The sequence below is a fragment of the Callithrix jacchus genome, chromosome 12 (assembly GCF_049354715.1).
Source record: "Callithrix jacchus isolate 240 chromosome 12, calJac240_pri, whole genome shotgun sequence".
Classification (NCBI taxonomy): Eukaryota; Metazoa; Chordata; class Mammalia; order Primates; family Cebidae; genus Callithrix; species Callithrix jacchus.
Genome location: NC_133513.1, coordinates 60,146,534 through 60,163,650, shown reverse-complemented (window position 1 = coordinate 60,163,650; position 17,117 = coordinate 60,146,534). Strand labels below are relative to the sequence as shown.

General features: G+C 50.6%; 1 protein-coding gene across 11 annotated transcripts in view; it reads left to right on the top strand.

Annotated features, from left to right (window-relative positions):
- The window catches only part of COL13A1 (collagen type XIII alpha 1 chain), a 90,799-nt gene that overhangs the window by 54,380 nt on the left and 19,302 nt on the right, over positions 1–17,117 (top strand). For 7 of the 11 annotated variants that reach the window (XM_078345677.1, XM_035268130.3, XM_035268117.2 and 4 more), the window contains 11 exons: positions 239–325; positions 1,287–1,340; positions 2,444–2,506; positions 3,306–3,374; positions 4,568–4,591; positions 6,530–6,592; positions 7,626–7,670; positions 7,966–8,118; positions 12,910–12,951; positions 14,334–14,360; positions 15,201–15,281. In XM_078345677.1, coding sequence (XP_078201803.1) covers positions 239–325; positions 1,287–1,340; positions 2,444–2,506; positions 3,306–3,374; positions 4,568–4,591; positions 6,530–6,592; positions 7,626–7,670; positions 7,966–8,118; positions 12,910–12,951; positions 14,334–14,360; positions 15,201–15,281 — 708 coding nt within the window. The remainder of the gene's footprint in view (positions 1–238; positions 326–1,286; positions 1,341–2,443; positions 2,507–3,305; positions 3,375–4,567; positions 4,592–6,529; positions 6,593–7,625; positions 7,671–7,965; positions 8,119–12,909; positions 12,952–14,333; positions 14,361–15,200; positions 15,282–17,117) is intronic. The other 4 variants (XM_078345678.1, XM_078345675.1, XM_078345673.1 and 1 more) reach the window with 2 other exon arrangements.

The window sequence follows — 17,117 nt, the reverse complement described above, 5'->3', positions numbered from 1 at the left end:
GAGAACCACTGCTGCAGACCCAGCTGTGATGGGTCCTTTGTGTCAGCTCTAAACCTGTTGCCCTTCAGTAGACACTTCCAATCTCTCCTCAAATCCCACGGCTGCATAAGACCAGGCTGGGGTTCTGAAGGCCCCTGGTCCTCAGACATCCTGGGGCCCACAGCCCATAGTGTCCCTCAGGAGCTCAGTCTAGACCTTCCTCCACACCAGGGATGCTAACTTCACCTTCCACCCCCAGGGAGAGAAAGGCGATGCTGGCAACTCCATTGGAGGAGGCAGAGGGGAACCTGGCCCTCCAGGGCTCCCTGGGCCCCCAGGGCCAAAGGTGAGTGTTCCCGGGAGTCAGTGTTGGGAGGTGTTTGCCTGGGGCCTTTATCTTCAGCCTGTTCTCGGGGACTCTATGTCCTGGACATCCCGCCTTCTCTAGCCTTCCCCTGCTCCAGGTGTGTGGTTTTCCCCATGGATTCCAAGAAGGTCATTTGGACCCAGGTCCTGCTTCCAAGCAGATGGGGCAGATGGATGGTCCCATTGACTCAGATGACTCAGATGACTCTGATGTAGCTGAGCCCCGGCCCAATGGCTGCAGGCCCTCTATGGCTAAGCTGTAACTGAGTGAAGGATGGATGGCTGCAGGCCCTCGATGGCTAAGCTGTAACTAAGAGAGGAACCAATGGCTTCAGGGCCTTAGGACAGCCAAGAGGCCCCCCACTTGGCTCTGAGTAGGTTGCAGGTCAATTATCAGCTGAGCCTCATCTAGTGCCAGCACATCTGGTAGTGGTAGCAGTGGGGGCAGCTGCAAATGGGCACAGCCCTCAGTTTCCTTTTGCTGCTCGAAAAGTGCAATGGTAAGATTTGGATTTCACAGAGTAGATGCTTCCTATTGGTTTGCTTTAGCAGCACTGAGAAATGAAGGGGTCTCTTTGTCAGCTCAGAAGGAAAGCATGCATTACTCTACGCGATCTGGAGCAATACATTCGTGCATTCCACCCACACCCACCTGCCGTGGGCTGGGCTCTGCATGGGCATAGGAGGGCCTGGCAGGGCAGAGTGGACACCAGTAAAGGGCACAGAATGTGGGGAAGGAAAACGGGGGTGGGCTTCCAGAGGAAGTGAGATTCAGGCTGGGTCCAAGGGAGGGTAGGAGTCAGGGAGGTGGAACAGTGGGAGGTGCAGAAGCCATTGGGGAAGGCAACACCCAGGGCATGAGCAACAAGGCCATCTTTTCCCCCATAAGCAGCTGTCCAGGTGCCCAGCATGCCTTCATTCCAACTCTCTCTTCTCCCCAGGGAGAAGCAGGTGTCGATGGCCAGGTTGGCCCCCCAGGGCAGCAAGGAGACAAGGTACAGAGACACCCCCCTCCCACATTCCAGAGCTGCAAGATAGGGGTCAGCTTGGGAGGTCAAGAATCATCCCAGCCCACGCTAGGGCTAGCCCTCAGAGCACGTGACCCCTGGCTTCCCTATTTCCTGGTTGGCTTGAGCTTTAGAGAGCCATCCACTGAGACAGCAGCCGTGCAAAAGCCAGTCTAGGGATGGGACACTTGACCAGGAAGTGACACAGCGCTTCCTCAGCCACTGGTAAACGAGGTGCTCTCGCTTCTCTCCAGCTACTCCCTATGAAAGGCTGCAGCCTGCCTCATGAGTTCACAGTGACTGAAGCGCTGTGGCAGTGGAGGAGAAAGAGGGTGGGATACCCGGAGGTGGCAGTGGCCGCACGTCCCATGAGCAGGGTCATCAGGAGTCACACCAAAGGGTTCCTGTTTTGTTTATTTTTACTTTCTAACTTGTTTTTTGTCAATTGTCTTCAATTGTCCCAGAAAAATTGAAACTGCACTTGGTTTTTCACAAGTTACACCGCTTTTTCATTTATTCCCCATAGCTCTGTACTGTTTGCAACAGGAAGAAATCCTTCCACCCGCCCACTCTAGGAGGTGGGTGCTCATACACCCATGTCCTCCCGAGACCTTCCTGACCCTCCATGTCTCACTCAGCATTCTGGGTCTTTCACAAGTAGAGTGGGCAGTAAAAGGACCACGTGGGCTCTCGTTAGTAACTGACACTCAGACAATTGGCAAAAAGTTGCTGAGCCCTGGATACCTGAGCAGAATGGAATTAAAGAGAAGCACATGTCCCTGATCCCATGGAAGCAGCTGACTCAGGGGACTGGGGAAAAGTGAGAGAGACAAAGGGGAGTCACTAACAGCAAACACAGAACAGAAAAAAAGGTCACCGAGTCTGAACTGGGAGGCAGGCTAGAGGAGCTCAAAGGGAGAGAGGAGTGTAGGTGGGTGTTCTTGGGATGTCTCCTGAAGGGGCAGAACCTGCTCTTCTGTGGACTAAGAGCTAAGATGAGCCTCCTGGCCCTTATCACATGGCCTATCTGGGGACATCAGATTCTCTGTACCAACCTTATCCCCACTTTGCTCCAATTTTTCATGCAACAGGGGGAACCTGGAGCAGCAGGAGAACCGGGAGCAGCTGGAGAACCGGGAGCAGCTGGCCCCAAGGTATGTGCCTCTCCCCACTGGAGTCATAGCATGAACCAGCTGATAAATAAAAAATACTCTGAGACAGGTCTCAATTAATATTTAGAAATTTATTTTGCCAAGATTAAGGGCACGTGCCCAAGAGACAGGTACAGGTCTGTGCCTTTTGCCAAAGATGATTTAGAGGGCTTCAGCATTTAAAGGGGAAAAGCAGGCTGGAGGGGAAAGAGGAAGGGTATGGTAATCCGCACATGGCCAGGGAAAAGGAGCAAGTAGGGGAAGAGTCAGTTATGTATTGGCCTCATGCTCAGTAAAATAGCGCTTTACATGAGCTAAGGTGAGCATGGAACAGCGACCTGTGGGGATATTAGAACTTTATCTGTAGCTCTCTGCTTAGGAACAAAAGGAAAGGCAGCTTCTTGAATGACTCAGCTTTTAGCTGAACTTTTTCTCTTTTGCCAGAGTGAACTGGAGCCCTGAGTTTTTATCTTCCTTTCACAGGCTTGACCTTGGGGTGTTGAGGGGGAAGGAGGGTAAGAGCATCTGGCCCTCAGGTGGGAGGTCTGACTGGCAGCCTAGGTGGACTAAAACTTCCCGGGTCAGCCTGACCCAGACGTCTCACATGGAGTCGTCTCAATTTGTTCTGCAGTCCCTGAGCATCCTCTGAGAGTGTTCGGAATCCTCAGGGCCCCACTGGCTCTTCTGGGTCCACCTGTGTACAGCCTGGTGCGGCCAGTGTGGGCTGATAGAGAGCGGGCCACAGTTGCCCTCTCAGCCCTCCCGATTCAGGCCCTGGGTTGAGATCTCATTTGCCTTCTAGGGCTCCAAGGGAGAACCAGGAAAGGGAGAGATGGTGGATTACAATGGAAACATCAGTGAGGCTCTCCAGGTGAGCGGGGGTCCAGCCCCAAGGCCGAGATCCTCATGGACCTCAGGGCTCTGCACCATGCCCTGATCAGGGGCTGTTCCGCAAAGCGGAGTAGGGGCCCTGCCCTCAGGCCCTCAGGCAGCACTGCCAGGAGAGCCACTTCCTCTTCTTTGACCTCCCACTGTGTAGCCTCCTGGCAAATGGCCCCAGGTGGCTGGGCTCTCTGTCTGGGGCCAGCTGGCCAGTTATCCTGCCTCTGGGTACCTGAGAGCCACAGTGGAATTATCCTGGCACCCTGCAGGGTACAGCCCATCCAGGGTACTGGGGCCCCATTTCTTTAGTGCATGCCTAACCCCCTTTCACACAGCAGAAAATCTTCCTGGAACACATCTCCTTTAGTGGGAATTTAATCCTGTTTCAAGTTCATGAGCTCCCGCTCCCCACCCTTTAAAGCAGGGTTTCTCAGCCTTGGGGTTGACATGTGGGGCTGGAGAATCTTTGTGGTGGGAGGAGAGATGGTCCTGTATCTTGTGGGATGTGCAGCAGCATCCCTGGTATCTACCCACCAGATGCCAGTAGCACCCAGCCTCAGCTGTGACAACACACTGTGTCTCCAGACACGATCTATTGTCCCTTGGGAGAAGAAGTTGCCCCCACTCAAGAACCACTTCTTCAAAGGAGTCTGTGTCCATGTGTGACTCCATTTACAAGGTGTAAAATTCTCTTTGAAGGTCAACAGTCATCTCTCTGATCTATTTTTTGAGAGGCTCCGTATTTTGCTATACTGTGTCTATTTAAAGGGAGGTGCGTGGCAACCTTGAAATCTGGGTTCTGGGAGCAGAGGAAAGACCAAGGGGAGGTCCTCAGAAGGTGACTAGAAACAGTAAGAGCTGGTGCTTCCTTCGCTTTCAGTAAAGTGAAGTAAAGGTTGTAGTCCATTTAGGGCATACCCGAGTCCCTTGTAGGACAGCCTCGGAGTATAATCATGCTTAGGAGATGCTTCGTATTTTCTGTCCAGTGACTACAAACCTCAGTGAGAGGTGGGGGTGGGGTGAGTCTGGGGGCTGTGGAGCCTACCTGCAAGGGTCCCCCTCCTCCCGTGCTCCTTTGAGGGGCCCAGCCCCCATGTTTCCAGTGACTGTGCAGTGAGAACCAAACTTTACAGTTGGCTCTTGATTTGCTCTTCAACTGATTGTGTGGTGTTGGTTTCTTAGGAGATCCGGACGCTGGCCTTGATGGTAAGTCTCGCTCCTCCTGGATTTCCTTGAGCACTGGGCAGGGGACTGGGACGGCAGCTGGGAAGCAAGGACGTGAGTGCTTCCTTCAGAACGCAGACACTGGGCTGCAGATCATGGGTGACCGGACAGTGTTGGGGCAGACGATGATCTGAGCTGGAGGTGACAAGTCAGGACTGGTGGGAGGGCCTCGAGAGCTGCCCTGGTCATAATATAGTTCAATGACTCCAAATGAAGCTCATTGATTCCAGAACTATGTCGTTGATAGCAGTTTCTGAGATTGGGGTATCATACAAGCTGTGTTTGATATGCCCTGGGTCATGTCTGTCCTCTGTGTAAAGGCTTTTTACAATACAGCTGTGCTCTCTGGTGACAATACAAATGCTGGGTTTTGTTTACAGCTGTGTCAAGGAAATAGTAGTACAGAAGTGGAGGTTTTTAATGTTTTTCTTTTTTCCCAACTTTTATCTAATTTAAATCCATTACCCCAAAAAACTAGTATCAACCTTCCACCTATCCCCCTTTCCTGGAAATCAATTTCATTATCTGCACTTGGAAAACCAGGGAATTTCAAGCCTGGGTTTTGTACAGGTGCCTACCAGTGACAGGCTCTTGGTAAATATTTGTAGTTAAAATGACCACCACCAAGTTTAACTTGTAAGATGGAGGAGGAAAGATCATGAGGTTCTCTGACTACTGAAATTTCAATTCACCTAATATATTTTCATGGCTAAGAACCCCCGAACACACTTAGGGATGGCACAAACTCACAATCAAACACAACTTGTATGATACCCCAATCTCAGAAACTGCTGTCAATGACATGGTTCTGGAATCAATGAGCTTCATTTGGAGTCATTGAAATATATTATTTGGCAGGGGGCAGTGGCTTATGCCTGTAATCCCAGCACTTTGGGATGCTGAGGTGGGTGGATCACTTGAGGTCAGGAGTTCAAGACCAGCCTGGCCAACATGGTGAAACCCTGTCTCTACTAAAAATACAAAAATTAACCAGGCATGATGGCAGGTGCTGCAATCCCAGCTACTCAGGAGGCTGAGACACGAGAATCATTTGAACCCAGGAGGCAGAGCTTGCAGTGAGTTGAGATCGCACCACGGCACTCCAGCCTGGGTGACAGAGGAAGACTCTGTCTTAATAATGATGATAATGTGAAATCGCTATTGGAAATAAAACTTTCCCAGAAACATTTTTTCTTTTAAAATCAACCTTGAGGTGTAACTTATGCATAATAAAAGGTACTGATTTTAGGTGTAGAGTTTGATGAGTTTTGATAAGTGTAAATACCCAGGTATCCACCACCAATCACTCTAGAAAGTTCCTTCATATTTTGTGGGAGTCCTTCCCAGCCCCAGGTCACCACTGCTCTGCCATCACTTCTGTCACTGCAGATTAGATGTGTCTTTTGTCTCTTCTAGAGTTTCATATAACTGGAATCACATGGTAAGCAGTCTGCTGTGCCTTTGCTCAGCAGAGTGTGTATGAGATGCACCCGTGTCATCAGCACTTGGTTCTTTTTCTCTGCTGAGTAGTATTTCATTGTATGAATGTACCATGCATTCCCCTGTTGATGGACATTTGGGTTGTTTCCTGGAGACAGGTTTAAGTCATTATTCAGGAAGGTCAGACTTAACTTCTTGGAGCCCAAAGGGCCACCAGAGGTACCCTAGAGAGAAGGAGAGGGAATTGGGTGTGGCTCTCCAAACCCATCCCCACTTCAACCCAGTCACACTTGGTGCTTGTATGTTTTGCATTTTAGTTTTCCCCATGTTATTTTCTTTGCAAAAAATATGTTTCTATCACTGGAGAAATGCTTGAAAACAACTTATCTCTACAAGCCAGGCTTCACATAAAGCCCCCTGGGGACAGGCCGCCCTTCTCAGTGTGACAGTTCTTCCATGTGTCTTTCCCTTCTTTCCTAGGGGCCTCCTGGTCTTCCTGGGCAAATCGGCCCACCTGGAGCTCCAGGGATTCCAGGCCAGAAGGTAAATATTGTCTTGACAAAGGGCGTGTGAAGACCTTGCAAAGGCAGCGACCCCAGGGCTTCCCCTTGTCCTGCGACCATCTCACCTTCCCAGCACCGCCACCCTCCTGCTGCTCCAAGGCACCGAGGGCCCTGCCCACCCACCTCCCAGCCGCCGTGGCCCTTCTGTCCTCCCGTTGCCATCTAGCCTTCTGATGCCGTGGGGCCTGGGTCTAGACACACCCCTGCCCTTGCTTCAACCAGACCCACAGCAGGAGTCAGGGCGCCATCAGGGACCTCAGCATTTGAGTCTCTCCCCAACCCTCCTTCCTTGCTTCCTGTCCTTGCTTTCCTCTTACACTCTATCAACCTCTGTGTTTTTCTCAGAAGGGCTGTCCCTCTGTCTCCCATGCATGAGGTCCTCTCCCCTGAAAGTCTCTTTCCCCCTTCCCTTTCTTTCAAAGCCCTTCTCATCTTTCAAGCCCAATTCAAAGACCACCTCCTCCTTGAAGCCTCCCCTGATCGATCTATCAGACAGGATTCTCTGCCCTTTCCTCTGCTTCTCTGAGTAGGGGACCTACATCATTTTGCCACCTCCCTTAACTCTCCACCTGACCCAAAGAAGGGGCTTGGTGTGTGTGAAGAGGAAGGGAGCTCCTGTGGAGCAGCCAGGACAGGGGTTCTGCCTTCAGAGGAGACCTGAAGGCGAGAACCCTTCTGCATGTGAGCCAGGGAGCCCAGGGCCCTCAGAGGCAGTAGTGCAAGGTTGTGGCTAAACGTGGACATGGAGCTAGAGCACCTGGACTGGGATGCTGGCTCCCCAGTTCACTCACTGTGGGCCTCAGGCACATGGCTCTGTGCTTTGGGGTCCTGTCTGTAGAAGAGAGGCAATGCAAGTTAATACCTCCCAGCAACACGGTGAAAACTAAATGAGCAAACTCTATGGGGAAGGGACGCTGGGTGCTGAGAGGGACGCTGGGTGCACTAAGCAATGCATAACTGGTGGCTGCTATGGTCTCTGCCTGGAGAGTCACCTTTAGTTGTTCTGGCTACAGGGGGAGATTGGACTGCCAGGCCCTCCAGGACACGATGGGGAAAAGGTATGAACAGACATCCTCCAGTCAAAACACTGAAGACAGTCCTGGCCCTGGGGACAGGAAGGCTCTAGATCTGGCCCTGGTGTGAGCCCAATGGGCAAGGGGAGATGGGAAGGGGTGGGGAGAGGGGCCCACCCTGCAAGCCCCAGGAGGAGCCAGGCAGATTCCGGCTGGGCTCTCTGTGCCCGCCCCCATCAAACACCAAAGAGCCAAGGCCTTTGGACTTTTCTATTCTCTCTCCCTCTCTTCTCTTTTCTCCATTAATGTGTCTAAGAAGCATTGTTGGTATTTTCTAAAGGGACCTCGCGGTAAACCAGGAGACATGGGCCCTCCTGGTCCCCAAGGCCCCCCAGGAAAGAATGGACCTCCAGGAATGAAGGGAGAAAACGGGAACCCAGGGAGCCCAGGAGAGAAGGGGGAGAAAGGGGAGACAGGACAAGCAGGCTTGCCGGTGAGTGGCAGGGCTGACTGCCCTTCCGTGTACACACCACTCCCAAGCATGACCCCAGCTTTGCCAGGCTTTGCACTTTGCATGGTGCCAGCCAGTGGCTGCCTGGACTAGAAACCTGGGGCCAGGACTTAAGGGTGGGGGATTCACTCGGCTTTCCCTCAAGTCACTCACTTTGTGAAGGCCCGGTTCCCGACTCAGGAGACCTGAGTCCTGCTCTGTCATCTGTATCCTTGGGAAATCCACTGAGCCTTGCAGAGCCCCATTTCCTCGTCTCTAAAACAGCGATAATAATGTCTTCCCTGGATATCTCACTGACTTGTTGGGAAAGAGATCAAGTCATGGTTTAAAGCTGCCTCTTCGGAAAGTGTACAGAAGCCCTATACCCAGGAGAGGTTGCATGTACAGAAACGGGGCCTTCACCCAGTCCACTAAGCTGCCCACTTGACTTGGGAGCCTTCTCTGGGTCTCAGTGGTTTCCATCTGTGAAATGGGTGCCATCTTAGACACCTACCCTTGGAGCAAGAGAGCCACATCATGTGCATGCCACAGTTGGTCACAGACACTCAGCAAGGCCACCGTGAGCTCCACTAACAGAGATTGTTGCCAATCTGTAGGGTCTACACCTCCCAACTGGGGAAAAAAGGAGAACTTGATGGTCAAGGCAGACCCAGAGTGGCAGGATTGCCTAATCCACCTGGGCCCCTGGGGTTTACAGTGAGGCCAGAGGGCTAGGTGTCCAGGTTGTCTGCAGGCAGCCACAGATGAGGGTCATCCCTGGGGCCGCCAGCCTAGCGGGTGCCTGGCACTGTGACAAGGCTGCCCTAACCCCAATCCTGGCTACCCAGCCTGGGTTAAGGGGGATCCTCTTAAACATGGATCTGCTACTGCATTTGAGTGTGAACAGAGGTTGCAGCTTCCTTGACTCACAGTCTGATGGCCTCTAGAAGCACCAACCTATTTTGAAGTTGCTAGAATCTTAGGCTCAGAATTCTCCTCTAGGAAGTGGAAAGAGCCTCAGAAGTCAACCAGTCCCAAGTCTGACCCAGTGCAGGACTCCCTCACTCAGCTGGCACAAGCAAGCAGCTCCCTGCCTCCCGACCTGTCCACTGCACCGTGGGGCAGCCCCAGGATGGAGAGGGCGCTCCTGGATGTGGTGTGGAAGCTCCCTTGTCAGCCTCCCCGAGTTGACCCCTCAGAAGCTCTGGCCTCTGGAGCCATATTCATTATCTACTGCTGCATAACTAATCACTGCAAAGGTAGCAGCTTAAAACAATACACATTCATTGGCACACAGTTTCTGTGGGTCAGGAGTTCAGGCACATTCAAGTTGGGTCCCCTGCCTGTGGTCTCATGAGACAATTATTTGACAATTAATGAGTCAGCCAACTGCATTCTCATCTGGAGCTAGGGATCCCCTTCCAAGCTCACTGGCACTGACAGAATCCAGTTCCTTGCTGGAACAGAACGCACCTCCTAGAGGCCACCTACAGTTTCTGCCACATGCACCCCACCCCAACCGCCAGCACAGTACACAGTTCATAGTATAGCAACCGGCTTCTTCAAGGCCAAGGCCAGCGGGAAGGTCTCTCTAGCGTCTAGTGTTAGCAAGGCAGAGCTGTGTGCATGTGTGTTTGTGTGTTCATGTAACATAATCTTCAAATATATGTCACCATCTGTATGTCACATATACTGTAATCTGTGGCATCATCATAGAAGTGAGGTCCCTCACTTTTGTCATGTGCCTTACTCCAGGGCCAAGAAACAAGTCACAGGTCGCCCTAAGGCCTGTCCACTGCAGAGTCCATAGAGAGTATCAGCCTCTCCTCCCCTGTACTAGAGCCTCAGATTCTTCAAGATACTGATGATAGTCCCTGCCCAGTCTTCTATCCCACAGGCTGACACCTCACATCATCCACAGTGTTCCTTGCTGACACCTAGGCTAGTCGAGTCCCAGTCTAGTTTGTCACAGATTTGAGGGTGCATCTGTGCCCAGGCTTTCCCAAGGGCTGGCATTCATGCAGTGGTGTTTTGTGCCCACAGGGAGAGAAAGGAGAAGCCGGGGAGAAGGGCAATCCAGGAGCAGAGGTACATGGGACATAATTTGACAGAGACTCATCAAATGACAGTCTCTGCAGAATGCACAGTATTTCTGTGCTTTAGAATGCAGCTTGCAAGTGCCTGACATTCACGTTTACTGAGCACCGCTGTGGGTCAGGCACTGAGCCTTGGGACTGCTCCAATCTTCCCGTTAACCACGTCTCTCACTAACCTTCACAGGGTATCTCCCATGCTTCCATCCTGGTGCTAGAGGCTGGAGATATAAAAATAAAGAGAACTTGCCAGACACGGTGCCTCACGCCTGTAATCCCAGCACTTCAGGAGGCTGAGGCGGGCAAATCCACCTGAGGTCAGGAGTTTGAGACCAGCCTGGCCAACATGGTGAAACCCTGTCTCTACTAAAAATACAAAATTAGTCAGGCATGGTGGTGGGCACCTGTAATCCCAGCTACTTGGGAGGCTGAGGCAGGAGAACTGCTTGAACCCAGGGGGCAAAGGTTGCAGTGAGCCAGGATTGCGCCACTGCACTCCAGCACGGGCAACAGAGTGAGACTCTGCCTCAAAAGAAACAAAAAAGAAAATAAAAAGAAAGAAAATAAACAGAACCATCCCTCCACAGCTCACAGTACCCTGTAATGGGCACTAGCATAGGAGCAACTTAGGGAACCAGGCAAGCATCCCAAAAGAAGTCTACGTGGGCAGGGTCTTGATCACTTTGCGGGAGTTTGCCACAGAGTTTCAGAGGTAGGCTTTCCAGATAGAGAGGGACTATTCTTTTGAGAAGAAGTGAGGTGGTCAAAGGAAGAGAAGACAGAACAGCTAAGTAAGAATCAGCCAGGATGGAGGCAAGGTTTTCAAAAGACAGCAGAGAATCAGCCATATTTGTAGGCTTAGGGGCAAGAACCAAGAAAGCAACAGAGATCAATGATGCATGCAACGCAGGATGTTTGATGGAAGGGTCTGGGCACCTAAGTAGCACCTCAGACCCATGGGAGAGACCCCAAACCTTCTCAGTCCCCAGCAGGGTGGTTCACCTTGCCACGCCCTGTCTGAATTTAGTGAAACAGACCTGATACTTGTACAACGTGGATGGTACTTGTTTAGAAATGGATAGCCTCCTAAAGAAACGATTTACATCCAGGAACAGCGTTATACGCACACTGTCCCTCCCAGAAGTATTTAAAATAAAAATTAGAAACAGCCTACATTTCTATCAAGAAGGAAAGGATTAAATAATGTATGGTAATAATAGTCACCACGTCCGAGCACTTTTCCTACGTCCTGGCTGTAACGACTCATTTTCATTCCACTCAATGAATAGCACAGCACCATTACCAGGAAGCTGGTGGGGAACATGTAAAAGAAAAAAAAACGGAAAAAATCGGTTTCACATCAAGTGAAAAAGAGTAGAAAACCAAATTTTGTATATATTTGAAATCATAAGCATATACATATATGTATATATAATTATATGCATATTATATATGAATATCAAAAGTATATACATATATTCAAGCCCTTCTGATACACCAAAAAATTGTTTAAATATCTGAAACCTTTTTATTATTTTAAAATTACCACACAGGTAAAACTGACTTCTTCAGGAGTGTGGCCAGTTCTGTGTATGAGAATACATGTAGAGATTTGTATAACCAATACCATAATTAGGATCTGTAAACCACTTATTTATAATAAGAATTAAAATGGTAAACTTTTATTAAAAATGATAAGCTTTTGTTTAAGAAGGAAGAGCTTCCAAAGATTGTGTTCCCCACAAGGAGACTGTGATGGAGCAGAAAAGTCCACAGGTCCAGGAAATAATAGGGGCCTCCTCTCTGCCCAGTGTAGGGGTGCCCTCTGTCATGACCTGCCAGGGGAGTCACTGCCCTGGCCACACTCCAGGGAATGCTACCCCTGGGAAGACGAGGCACCCAAGGAGAGCCCTGAAGCCGAGGTGAGGTGAACAGCTCAGAAGGAGCCGGCAATGGCCACCTGTGGACAAATGGATGTCTGTGTTCATCAGAGACAGAACACGGTCTAGGCAATGGGCACTGCCCTCCATAGAGGAGACAGCCTGAGCTCCTCCATCCTCACTGTCCAGTCAGAATCTCCTCTACTACAATCTGCATCTGCTCAAGGGAAACAGAGGCCAGCAGTCCCCATCTTGTCTGTGACAAACCTTGGGTACTTGAGGGATAATCATCAGGAATACTTGAGTCTTCCCACTTTCCAGATCACCAATCTCTGCTTCTCTAAGCCAAGAGTCTCAAGTTCAAATGTCTACAAGGGCCAGGCATGCAACAAATGACTGCAAGAGCTCTGGGTCAAAGACAATAGGGAATGGTGGGTACTGTGGTAAACTGAAGATGTCATGCCCCACCTAGAGGGGAAAGCTCTTATTCCACTCCAGGCAATTGTTGCAATGTGTGAACAAGAGCCTGGTGCTGCTAGATCTTCTGGGTTGTTGTTGTTTCCAAGAAAAATCTGGAAGAATAGATCTTTAGGAAAATTTCCTGGGAATTTTTTTTTTCAACACTGAGCAGGCAACCAGTTTGCTATGAGATTTTAACCTGTTCTGAGCCTTTTTGGGGGGATGCTGTGCTGGGCACTCACTGGCTGACCTCCAGTAGGCAGCCATGTCCTCCTCTGGCCTTGCAGCCTCCAGCTGGACCCCAGTCCCTGTCAGGAGGGAGGGCCACTTCAAGTGTAACAGGGCTCCCTTTTGGCTTCTAGGTTCCTGGGCCACCAGGGCCAGAGGGGCCCCCTGGACCTCCGGTAAGTTTGGAGGGTTTCTCAGTGGTCAGTCCACTAACGTCCCCTCTCCATGGCAGTCACTGGACTCAACCTCAGCCTTAGTCACTATCACTTCTTCCTCCCAGGGAGGGATTTTCTGGTCTACAAACCCTTCCCCACTCCTCTTCCCTCCCATGTTAAATAGCAGCATCCTAGGGGCACCAAGGACCCCAGGCATTGCTTGGTTTCCTGGAAAGAGCCGACTGGTAGGGCAGCCCCAGGGTCCCTTGTCTTTAAGCTCTGTCCAACATTTACCTCACCCTTTGCCATTAAACATCTGCTTCTCCCATTCCTTTTTTCAAAGTGACCCATTGGCCTAGCACAGTGGCTCATGCATGTGATACCAATCTGGCACTCTGGGAGGCCAAGGCAGGTGGATCGTTTGAGTCCAAAAGCTTGAGACCAGCCTGGGCAACATAGTGAAACCCTGTCTCCACTAAAAATACAAAAAATTAGCTGGGAGTGGTGGCACACCTCTGTAATCCCAGCTACTCAGGAGGCTAAGGTGGGAGAATCACCTGGACCCTGGAGGTTGAGGCTGCAGTGAGCCAAGATCACACCACTGCACTCCAAGCACTCCAAATCTGGGCAAGCAGAGTGAGACCCTGAAAAGAAGAAAGAAAGGGAGAAAAAGAAAAAGAAGAAAGAAAAGAAAAAGGAAGGAAGGAGAAAGAAAGAGAGGGAAAGAGAGAGAAAGTGATCCAGCCCCACTGGATTGGAAAGAAAGAGGAAAGAGAGAAGAGGGAAAGAAAGAAAGAGAGAAAGAAGAAAGGAAGGAAGGAAGGGAGGGAAAGAGAGAGAGAGAGAGAGAGAAAGTGATCCAGCCCCAGTGGATTGGCTTTCCTTGGCTACAGAAATGAAACCATGGGACCCCTGTGCATTGCCCCTAGAGGGCCCCCAAGCACCCTGAAGCAATAGATGCTGATCCACACCTCTGCGTGGTTCGTGGTCCCCAGGGTGCTGTGTGTCCTCTATTGTGGACGGTAGAAGTAGCAGCAGGAATGGCAGTAGCCAAAGTTTACTGAAACTTACTGGATGCCAGACACTGTTCCAAGCACTTTGCATGTATTAATTTAACATTTTCTGTGTTACATCTGCATCTTCCTTTCACGAGACTGGGTCAACCATGGGGACCACAGAGAGATTTTCTGTGAGCCCCTGGCTGGGGAGGACTGGCTCAGACGACTCCCCCGGAAGCCCCAAGCATAACCCCACTTAGCATTTCCTTCTACCTCTCATGGGCAGGGACCCCAAACCACACTCTGTACCCAGAACCCTTGCTCTTCTGTGGCCCATTTGTGGACAAGGCAGTTGTGTTAACTAGAAATGCAGTTCTAATGCACGTTGTTTTATTCCAAATGCAGGGGCTTCAAGGTGCTCCTGGACCAAAGGTAAGGAGAAGTCATGTGACAGGCGCTGCCTCAGTGCTAGTAGCAAAGAGGGAAAGTGCACCTGAGACCAGCTGACCCTTTTTCCTAAAAGGCATCATGTGACACTCCAGCCAAGGGGGTCTGGTCAGGGCAGATGAAGTCCTAGGTTCCCTTTAGCATCTATCATTGACACGTGGTGTGCTTTGGCTTCAGAAGTTTCTCATACGTCACTCCACAAAGTGACAGGTTAGATTTTTAGCCAATGGTTAAAATCCTTTTCCCATTAAACCTGCCCCAGCCCCTTCACTCATGCTGAGTGTAGGTGGGAGAGAGACAGAAACAGGGTGGGACCCCTCCCCAGGTCAAGCTTGGGGGGACTCTGCACTGGGCTCTCCTGGTCTCACCTCAAGCATTTCAAATGGATGAGGGGGCTGGAGGCTGTCAGTATGACAATGGCCCTTTCCTCATGGCCTGGTATTTAAGAGACTGCTGGGCTAGGCTATGAGCCTCAGGGCTCTGGTGGTAGAATCACAGGCATCTGCCAGCAAGTTTCTGTAAGGTTCCCGTTCTCCTGCCATGCAGATGGGCACCTGGGCCAAACCCTGACCTGTAGGTTTGTCCCTACGCCACCTAGGTATTCTTTTTCCCTGTGAGGCTCTCAAAGCTCCCACAGGATACAGGGGCTACTAATTGAGGTGGGAGTAGGCTAAGAAATCAGGGATTCTTGGTATAGCTGGCCCACCACCTCTGGCTCCTCCCTCCTCTACAAATGCCACCCCAGTCTTCAGGATCCCAGAATGCAAGAATGAGTTGTCTGGGACATGCCCTTGTGTGATCTCTTCCCCTCTCCCTTTCCTCCAGGGGGAAGCAGGACTAGATGGAGCAAAAGGAGAGAAAGGTGTCCAGGGAGAAAAAGGAGACCGTGGTCCCCTGGGACTACCCGTAAGTACCTCCGACCCAGCAAGACTGGAGGGTTTGATGGGCCAGGGGTGTCGGCTGGGACCAGGAGACAGCCACTGGAATGCTAAGGCTCCAGAGTCTGAGCATCCAGAGCTCCATGTGGTTTGGCTTTCCCACCTGGGCAAGACCCCAGGCTCTGATTCTCTTTCTCCTCTGGGCCAAGCCCACCTGGTGCTGGGGAAAGAAAGAAGACAGGCTCCCCTACCCCAAGGGGTATTAAGATAGGGGGCTGGAAGTGGCCTGAGAATAGCCTCAGGCCCTGCTTAAGCCTGGTTTAGAGGTAATCAAAGCCTGCTGCCTTTATGGGGGCCAAGTTTGGAGGGTTTGGATGCAGTGGGACAAGGAGATGGTCTCCATGACAGTCCATTTTCCCAGAGGGACCCCAAGAGAACTCCTGCTCTCTGCTCTTAAGCACCCATCATAGCAGAAAGGCACAAAGTCAGACTTTGTGGTCCCAGTAGGCCAAGGCCATTCATCTCCTGGGTTCCTGGAGATCTCTGATTTCAGCCTGCCCAGAGCAAGAGGCCCCAAGTCAGAGGTGGGGAGATGCTCAGAAGGTGTTCGCATGTCCTGATATGGGTCTAGGCTGAATAGGGCTGATGGCCTCTTCACCACCTCACCTGTGTGCAGGTCAGCACATCCCACCACCCTCCCTGGAGCCTGGGTTCCATGTCCCCTAACTCTGCACTGAGGTGGGCATTCTTCTGGTTTTGTTTTCAAGAGCTGGAAGGGATGTTAGTGATCCATCTCATCATTTCACTGATGGTCAGAGAAGACAGTGGGTCACTGGAGGTCACATACAAAGTTGGCGGCCAAGCCAGAGGCTGCTTTGAGGCCAAGGCCTTGCAAAGCAGCTCCTTCCAGCCACTCAGGCTTACTTTGTCCTGGGCTCAAGGCCAGCTCCCACCCCAGGTAGCCATAAAGTGTAGAGAAACAATGGGAAGCCCAGTTACCCCCGCTTGGCAGTGCTTGAAGGCCTGGTTAATACAATTACAGCAACCAAACAGCAAATGCAAGAGGTATAATTATACCCTCATGAATACATTCGAGGTAGGAATATTTAAGAAGCCGATTTGCTTGACAGACTACAGAAAACAGAGGACTTTAGTGGGCATTTCCTGCTGTATTCAGAATGATTAAGTGCTCTTTACTATTAAAGAGGCTTCCTGCCCCACTCAACCACAAACCTCTCTTCACCCACACTTTGGTTTTTGTCAGGGCCCCAACAACCTTGATGAACACTGGAAAATTCAGTCAGGGGTTGAAATGCAAAAGGAACAGAGACCAAACAGGAAACATTAATATAAACAAGGAAAGTGCCAGAAGAAAGACAAAGTACCTAGTCTATCATTAATTTTTCCCACTTTTAATAGAGGCATGGAGAGAAATCATTTTTTTTTTAGTTTAAGTAAACAACAGAACAAGCATATTCATACAAGACAACTAACGCAAGCCTGAGGGACACACTAGGGAGTGGAGGGGACTGTGATGCACTAGAGAGATCACGTATCCTTCTTAAGGGGAGCCGTCCCTTCTTAGCCCAGCTGACTGTTGCCTTGGAGGAAGGCGGAGCTGGTATTTCTGGGTCTTCCTATTTTTCAAAGGAAGCTGAACATCTGGTGTTTTATGTAAAATCTTTCCATTTTCTAACATTAGATCAAAATTATTTGCAACACTGCAGACCGTACAAATATGTCAGTGGCCCACATATGGCCTGAGAGCCTCTAATTCATGTCTTCTGCTCCAGACCTCTCAAGACAACTGAGATTTAATGCTGCATTTGTTAAATGTACATGGATATTTAGCTATAATTCTGCT